This window comes from Corvus brachyrhynchos, unplaced genomic scaffold, assembly GCF_000691975.1.
Source record: "Corvus brachyrhynchos isolate BGI_N302 unplaced genomic scaffold, ASM69197v1 scaffold200, whole genome shotgun sequence".
Taxonomy (NCBI): domain Eukaryota; kingdom Metazoa; phylum Chordata; class Aves; order Passeriformes; family Corvidae; genus Corvus; species Corvus brachyrhynchos.
Window position 1 is genome coordinate 46,784 of NW_008236184.1, and position 9,227 is coordinate 56,010.

General features: G+C 40.2%; 1 protein-coding gene across 9 annotated transcripts in view; it reads left to right on the plus strand.

The window, feature by feature from the left end:
• TBC1D2B (TBC1 domain family member 2B) overlaps nt 1-9,227 on the plus strand; it is a 35,597-nt gene that overhangs the window by 19,259 nt on the left and 7,111 nt on the right. For 4 of the 9 annotated variants that reach the window (XM_017737178.1, XM_008636704.2, XM_017737173.1 and 1 more), the window contains one exon: nt 1,658-5,642. In XM_017737178.1, coding sequence (XP_017592667.1) covers nt 1,658-1,853 — 196 coding nt within the window. In that variant the 3' untranslated portion in view covers nt 1,854-5,642. Of the gene's footprint in view, nt 1-1,657; nt 5,643-9,227 lie in introns of those variants that run through there. The other 5 variants (XR_001862913.1, XM_017737154.1, XM_017737165.1 and 2 more) reach the window with 5 other exon arrangements.

Here is a 9,227-nt window from a genome sequence, read left to right on the forward strand (position 1 = left end):
GGTTTGTGGGTGTTTTTTTTTTTTTTTTTTTTTGTTCTTGCCTAATTTGAAAAGATTATTGATATTTAATCAGAGGTGATGATTTGGCTTTCCATTCCTTTTCCACTTGTGGAAATGATGTCTTGATTCTCCTGTCTCCTTACTGGTGCTGAAATAACCTCTTTAAAAGACTTCTAATACTGCTGGAAGAGATCTCATTTTGGTGTTAACAAAATGAACTAATTCGGGATCACTGGGAGATGGGGAGTTCAAGTGAGGACAGAATTCAGTACATCAAAGATAATTGCACTACAAATATGCTCTGTGCTGATCTGTAAGTGTCTGCCTTTTGGGGTTTTTAAGAGTGGAAGTAGTGGTGTAGGGCCACCTAGGGAATAAGGATTTGCCTGCTAGGACTGACAAGACAGGATTCAAGCTGCCTGGTTTCTTATTCTGCCATGCTTGTACAAGTTTTACAGCATCAACATTTGAGCAGTACAAAAGCACGTAGAATGAAGTTTTTCCTGATATGGGCAAAAAAATCATCCCGTTGTAGAGGAAAAATTCAGAAATATTTATTTGTATAGAATTCATGGATGTTCTGAATCGGTTAAAAATCATTCTGCACAAAGTTTCTAAGTTCAAGCTCTGTAGTAAGAGAAAGGTCTCTACAGACATGTGCATAATTATATTCTAGTTACAGGATGTCATAGTTGAGTGTTTCTACAGATCCATGGCATGTTGTGCACAGGTAGAGAACCTGTTGGAATATGTTCTGTGTAGAAATAGCAGGAAATCATTCCTTGATTGCTCAAAAACACAAACCTGGCCTTAAATCAATTGTCCAAATAAGTTTTCTTAATATTTATTTCTGATAATTCAAGTAGAATAAATATTCCAGTTCCCCTTTTTTCCTTAGTAAACAATGAGATTTTTCTGGGTGTAGATCAGCAATAATGATGTAGTTAACTCTTTTTGGACTGATTAGACTGACCAGTTGCTGGGTTTTCTGGGACTGCAGGATGGTATGATGCAGCATGACTCTGCAAGGGGGCTGGATCCTCTGTGGTGCTTTGCTGTGTGCCCTGATAAGTTTGACTTGACACTGGCCCAGAGATCTCTGTGCTTCAGCCAGCAGAATCCCAGAGCATTCTCACTGTGTTGGAAACTTTGGCTTGTCCATGTTCTCTATTATCCTTGTCCACATTTATGTTGTCCCAGGCTTAATCTGGTCTCTTAATGGTCAGGTTATCTTGGTTAACTGGAGAGCTGACTGGTTTGGGATTGAAGGAGCTTCAGTGGGTTCTGTGGAGGAAGTTATCCAATCTGTAATGGGTAACTGGATGTACCAAGTATTCAATGTAGCCAAGGAAGCTCTGATTACCCAAGCTTTTGTCTTCTACTCAGTGTTGTCAAGACTGTGATCTCTGTAACAGAGTTTACAGGTGGCTTGGGGAACTCTTGAGCATTTGATAATACTTTATCACTTGAAATAACCTTAAGCCTGAGTGCTTTATAGAAATTTCTTGCAATATTGATAACATCTGAGACCTGTTATGTGTGAAATAGACCAGATACATCTGACATACAATAAAAGTCGATATGGATGAAGTTTAAAACTGATTTAAAACCCCACCAAATATGAATTATTGTCTTCTAACATTGTGTAATCTTGCAGGAAACTGACTGCTATTGCTTTTGGAGACCTGAACCCTTTTCCCTTACGCCAGATCAGGAACCGCAGGACCTATCACCTGGAGAAAGTGCGCCTGGAACTGACGGAGCTGGAGGCCATTCGCGAGGACTTCCTGCGCGAGCGGGAGACCTGTGTAGAAAAAAGAGACCTTATTAGTGATGATGAGGAGGATAGCTGAAACTGCTTAATATAAACTGTTCTTTGGGATCGTGACCAAAGTGAGTTAACCTCCAAAACACTTTATTAATCCTGTTAAACAGAATGTAAACTAGTCGCTTTTGGAAATATGCAGGACAGATTTCCAAATCCCAGCACTTTCAGAAATACCACTTTGTATGGAGGCCAAACACTTCTGTTTACATTTATGTTCATGGAATCATTTGTAGAGCACTTAATATCTGTCTCAGTTTAGTCAATCAGCTGAATTGACAGTTGTTTTCCCACAGTGCACCATTAATACCTGGATGTGAAACAATAAGAAAAGTCCATGCTCTGTTACATTCATTGCCATTCTGAGTTTAGGGGTTTTTTGATGTAATCATGTTTTTTGTAGTGCAGGCTCAGTGTGAGAGGACGTCATATTTCTTGGATTCAGGTTGGCTCAGTCTAGCCATTCTTGAGGTCACTAACCAGAAAAGCATGGGATGAAGCACAGAAAGAACTTTCACATTCCTTTTTCTTTCCCTGAAGTGTCATGCAGTGGATCACCAAACAGAACACTTGAATATATGTACTCTAAAGGTAAAATAAGTACCTGTTTTTGTCTCTGACTGTTGTGTACTGAAACAGTGGTAGCAAACATCATTTCTACTTTTCAGGGCAGCTGTGTTGATAAAGATTGTCATTAATGTGACCAGCATTAGAAATCAAACTCTGCTTAGTCAATTTTATTTGTATTCACTTTTTTTATTGCAATGGTTCAAAAAGGTCACAGCCAAACTCCAGATATTAAGGAAGAATGGAGCTTGTCACAGGAGTACCATGCTTTAGTAGCTAATTTTTTGTGTATCTGTTGAAGGTTTGTTTTGTTATGGTTTTTCTGTGCGGTTTTTGGTTGGTTGGCTTTGTTTTTTTTTTTTTTTCTTTTCATGTAATGCTTCTTCCTCTTTAGGACCTAAGGTGAAGTCTTGTTCTTTAGGAAGAAGCATTCTTTCTGCATGATTGTAGAACTATTGTACAATAGTGGTAGTGACAGGGTTCATAAAACAAATATTTACCAATCAATCAAAGGATCCTATCAGTTGAAGGTTACAACATGCACATGGGAACTGAAGATCCTTTTCCAACAGAAACACGCAATATTCTCTCAATGTGCTCAGCTTTACTGTAAGTGTTGGATGCACGTCCTGCAAGACAGGGGTAAGGAACAACATCTGGTCTGTTGAGCTGTAGTGTTTCTGCTATTGGAAGTGTGACTGGGGGCCATTCTCTCTCATTTGGTGACCAGCAGTGTTCATAAATGGTTCTGGGGAGACGGAGGGTTTCTTTTTTGCTGGCTATTCTCTGGACTTTTGCAATGTTTTTTCTTGAACTGTTGGATCTTCAGAATATTGGATTGACTATAATGTGTCATGATAAAACTAGTATTCAAATACTAGGCAGCAAATCACTGAGCTCTGGGGAAGCAGTTAATTGGCAAAAAACCAAAACTAGTCATTGGGAAGAGTCAAGTTCATCAAGCTTGTATTTTTCGTGTTTTGTTTTGGTTTTCTAGAAGTAGTAGTACTTTATTTGGTATAATCATGTAACCATTTTAGTTAGTCAGCTTAAGTGTGTGCAGAGAGAAATCCTGCTTCTGTTTCACAGCACTTTTTAAAAAACTCTTTTTAGGTAATGTAGTTGTAGCTTTCTCCAAGTAAGCATATTATAAGTTAGTTTATATGGAAGGGAACTATTTAATCAGAGGTGAAGTTGTAATTTAGAGAACTACTTTTGATATAAAATTTATGCTTCCTGTATGACACATAATTTTTAGTTAGCCAGCAAATCCTTGCCCTTGAGGGACTGATAGTGTGATCATCTTGATTTATCTGTTATTAGTCTTCTAAAATGTCCCCTACCTTGTCTATTGTAAGCAGTAGTTGGGGTTTTTTCCTAATTCCCTAGTTACTCTTGGTTGTGTACTGGAGGGCAAGGTTTTGATATTATTGCATGTACTGTATTCTTTTTCTACTTACAATCAGTATTTGAATACAAAAATGGGACCAGGTTTTCTAATTTCCTAGTTATGCTGTCTTGGTTTTGAAAGAGCTGGTCTCTAAATCAATCTGTAATGTAGGCTTTTTGTTTGTATGTTTGTTTTAATTTTTTTTTTCAAGTGTTAAATGATTTTTTTTTTAAGGTGAAGATCTTCCCTTCAGTGACCACAGTTGAAATAGTAAGGTGAAGAATTCAGATGTTTGTACCTACCCTATTCCTACAATCTGTTATTCTTCGGCTTTGAGTCTTTATTATGAACTAGTCCTCTGACTTCAGGAGATGTTTTCAGACTGATTCCACTGAAGTCTTTGGGTTGTGAAGATAAAACTAACTTTAAGGCAACTGTTCAGGAAGTTCTTGAGCTGACAAAACATGACCTGCAACATTACAGGACCATTTTTTTCAGAGTTGTGCTGACAGTTCAGTTTGTGTGCATGTGTTGCTGTGGTTCATTCTATTAAGTTGTTACCGGTTGTACAGTAAAACTAAGTAGCTCTGTTTCTTCTGCCACGGTGTGACTGTAATCAATGAATATTAGGAGCCCTGTGGAAGTTGTGTTGTCTCTGGGTATTTTGTCAGCTTGCAAATATGAAATGAGTTGATGCTGTTATTCTGAAGTTCCCAACAAGCTGTTGGCTTCATTTTGTTAAGCCTTATTACTGATTTAGTGATGAGTTAAAAGGTCAAAAAATTGCAGAGGCTTCTCACCTCTGGCCACTAAAAGTCTCCATGGAACAAAAATAAGATGCATATAGCGGGAAGTAACATCAGGGAAGTTTGCCTTGCTTGCTGTTGCAAATGTCTTTGGGTGCCTTAGTTTTCTAGTGGTGCTTAATCTGGTAACCTTAGAAAGCAGTAACTTGTTAGAGACATGCAGGAAACACAGGCAGTATTTAAACCTGGTGAAACCAGGCCAAAACACGGTGTACCTCAGTGGCCTGCCAAAGCTGAACTGCATGGAGACCAAGAGTTTGTGTGTGAACTTCTGAAGCAGTGCATGAGGTTTACCGTTCATGCCAGCAAGGTAGTGGGCACTTGACCTGTTCATGCAAATAACGGCTGCCAAGCCGGGATTTTAACTTCAAGGCCGTGCACATAATGTGCAAAGAGTTCCTCATGCATGGTTCCCAGAATATGTGATGTAACCCAGACCACTATGTTGCATCTTGCAGAATATTCCTCCATCTTCATACTTGTGTGCATGGCTTCCCAGTGAAACTTTTCATTAGTTGTTTCAAAGGGTTTATTATCTTCTGTTAAATAGGCAAAAAATTGGTGCACTACACCTTTAGTTATTAGAACTGCACAGTATTTCAGCTTGACCTGTACATGTGTACAGGTAGTGTTATCATCCAGTGTTATCCCATTGTTTGGTGTTGTTCTTTTTACCAGTTATGTAATCAACAAAAAAGATTTTTCTGTTGCCCTTTAGGTGTCTTCTGTGAGAGCTTCTTCCCTTCCCCTCAGTCTTTGTAAACATGGTAAGATATTTCAGAAGAAAGGGAAAGATTTATTTTTTTCTTTCTTGTATGACATCAGAAATGAATGAATGGTCTTAAATTTGACAGAGTTGTATGTTCGATCACATAACTGAGAAATGGCAAATTGTTTAATTTAATGAAATTGTGTAGCTGTTTAAGTGACTGTTCCCTTAAGTGCCATGTTAAAAATCAGCAATATGCGGTACAAGAAATTTGAATCACAAACATAAATGATGTTATCTTCATAAGGATTGATGTAAAGAAAAAATAAATTGTTTATTACTTTATAGATTGCTCTGGTTCTTTTTTTTTTCCCGTAACAGATGGAAATACCTGCAGGTGCCATCTGAACAAGCCAGTGGTAGAGCTTGTACTTTTGTCTGATAATGAGGTCTGAGAGAATCTCTATAAAGGAACATACATGTAAATTTGGCTTTGAAGCATGAAGATGTGAACCATAGACATGTTGCAAGCAGGTGATGCTGACTGGGTAAACTTGTGATTGGTGTCCTTAAGTTTCCTGGGAGAAGAGGGGAGGGGAGATAAAATTTGCATGAGCATTCAGAGGAATTTTCTGAGTTCACACACTTTCTGGGAAACATATTTGTATGATATCTCCTGACACCCCAAAAGCTTCTTTAGGAGGCTGGGTACTGATGTTCTGCCGCAGTCTTTTGTAGTCAAATAAATAATTTCAGATGTTTTTAAAATTTAACCTAGTACTCAATTAATTTGGAAATCAAGTCTCAATATCTGTCTTTCAGATATGAATTTTGCATTTTGGAGTTGCTTGATTCCCTTAAAGAGGCTTGAAGTACCTAACCTACTTCAGATATGTAACTTAATAGCTAAATGTTTGTAAGGGAGGAAAAAATAAGAGTTAGGACAGGACTGTAATTGCATATCCAAGCATATCTTTCGTAGCAGAGGTGAATAGTGCACAGTTCTTGTCCTCTGGCTCTGCTACAGAATGGCAAGCTGTTTTAGGAGTAGATATTGGCACAGCTGGAAATCTGTTCAAAGGGGTTGCAAAACAGGATAGAGATCAGGAGTTGAGGCAGAACATGACTATGGCCTAAAGACCTCCTGTCATCTATACTGAAAATTTTAAGTCAGAGAAATAAACAGAAAATTCTGGGAAGAGAGTGCATGGGGAGCAAGGTCCTCACTTGGATACTTGGCATGTGTAGCTTGAGTAGGTTGTGTTGCCCTAAGCAGTTGGTGGGGCCTGTAAAAGAACAGCTGGGACTCCCATTTGCTCCTTAGGACTAAGCTTGAAGCATCTGCTCTCAGTGGGATTGCAATAAGGATGTGAGTGTGGCTGATGTATGTTAAAAACCTGGTTCCTAAGAAATGCATCGCTTAGGATAAGCTGGCCTACTCTGACCAAGACCAGATACCTGCAGAGTTTCACTGTGCTCTGGGTGCATCAGAGATGCAGAGAACACACTGAATCTGCTGGTATTACAAAGTATCAGGTGTTCCTTTTCTGGGATTTTCAGAAGTGCTAAACATAGCTTCCTTATCTGCAGCTCCTTGAACTCAACAGAAAGCAGAATCCATGTAGTGCTGAAGCTTTAGGAATTCCCACACATGAAGTATGTTCCCTCAGATAATGCAGAGGAAGGGCGTGCTCTGCCTTGGAAACTTCCCCCCTGAAAAAGAAGGTAAAAGGTTCAATCAGAAGTTAACAGAGTGGTATTTTCCATGATGATCTGCTGTATAAGCCACACTTGTCTACAGTCCAAGGATGTCCACCTGTAGTGCCAGGTTTTCAGAGCATGAGACTAAGAAAGCAAAACTCAGGACTATACTGAATGTGATTTTAAAAACCATGGTTATTAAAAATATATATATCCACTAATTAAAACATTCAATACTAGAATATGCCTGGTAAACTAAGATGACTTTGGTCAACAAAGATTCCCCTGGTCTTGAGCAGCTGCATCCTGCCTGTGTCTCTCAAATGCAGTGGACCTTTGGTGTGTACAAACCAGTTAGGTTTTGCAGTGAGTTGCCCCTAAGATGTCAGGTTTGAGCTGATGAATGGAATCAGTGATGTCTTCAGGTACTGTGATTGGTGATTAATCTAAGACTAAGCTATTTGCCCGTTTTAAGAAATGCAGGTGGTGTTTTTCTGTATTTAATCCTGGAACTCCCCCTTTGGAACATAAGGTATGGGTTTCCTACATTGTCACTTCTAAAGGAGGGTGGCAAATACGTGGCTGCAGCGTTTACTGATGCTGCCTACTTGAAACACTGCTCAGGTTTGAGTTTTCCTTTCTGTTCTTGTCCTGTATGCACATAAAAGCTTTTACCTTCATCCAAAGGAGTTAGAAAGAAGTCATGAGTTAGTGTTTTAAGGGTGGATAACTACAGAACCATGCAAGAGCAGCATCCTACTTAGGTACAATCTGTATTTGGGCTTGCAAACCCTATGGACATGGCACCAGAGGTGGAATTCAATCTACCCTTGCTGCTCTTGGAAACCTTCATTCAAATTGAGGTTTTTTGGGGTCTAAGGAGAGCTTGCCCCAGTTTGAGAAGCAGTTGTAGCCTCTCAGGGTGTTTTGTTCCCTTCCTTGCAGCTAGAAGCAAACAAAAGCAGTGGCCTTCCTCAAGTGCCCTTTGCTCTGAGAATTTTGTAGTATGATTGTTGCGACTTCCACGTGATCACATCCCGTTGTATGACTTAAGGTGAGAAATTAAATATCTTTATTTCCCTTTGAGAGAGTTCTGAATGCTTCCACTGCCCTTTGAAACCTTTACTATTGCTCCCACTTCCTGTTCTCCACCCTGTGTAGTATCAGTCACTTTCCTTTTGGAGTTGGGAGAGCTGGGTGGAGCTTGTGCGCTGTGAACACCACTCCCAGGGCGGGCAGTCAGGGGCACGGTTCGGTCCTCTTGACTTGGAACAAGCCAAGTTTCTTTTTGACTGTGATAATAAAAAGCACTGCCTTTAGGCACTTGCCTAGAATAAAATCACTCTTAAATTTATCTATCTTCACACCTTATGGCAAAGGAAAACATCCTGCTTATGTATGATCATTTGCCATTAGCTTTGTGTTACCTTAATCACATGGAGGATTGGAAGTGAAGGCAACCTGGCACTTGTATTTTATTTTGAAGGTGTGAACAATCCCACATAATTTCTCATTAGCAAATGATGGATATTAACTTGCCCCGAAGAAATGTAAGGAGACCTCAGAGTGTTTACTGCAATTACTGTCTGCCAAATAAAGGGGGAGAAAATCTAGTTTTACAGGTTTTGGGGATGTCTTTATGATAGGAGAGTGAACAGATTAAGGATGTCATTGTTGGAAGCCAACACTTGGGCTAAGGCAGCTTGGGAAGCGGGATGGCAGAGGTTTGTTCTCGAAGTGCATGTTAATGCACCTTGAGCTGCACAGTGAGGTCTGGGAACCTGTGCTGTTCTTGGTCACAGTGGTCTCTTGAAACAACGGGCAATTTCACTGGGTAATGGTGAATTTCAGACGATGCAGTAACCAATCTAGGCTTGTGTTTTGGCTTGTATAGAATATAGAACAAGGCTTATACAACTTAAGTGCCTCCGCATTGGATTTGCCTCCTCAGCCTTATTTTCTTGGTATTGCTTTCACATATCCTCTGTCTACTAAAGCAAGGAAATCGGATTCTACATCTGAGTTGTTCCCCAGTCAGCCTGGGTGAGCTGTGTCGGTCTGGAGGGCTTTGGACTGGCCCAGCATGAGCTGTCTGCATCCCATCGGGGCAGTGCAGGGCTGGCACAGTCAGGGTGGTGCCGGGTGCCCTGGAGGCTGCATCGGCCCCCACACTCCCATCCACATGGCATTGCTGCGGTCGGGGCGATCGGCCCGCTGCCCCTGCGGCCA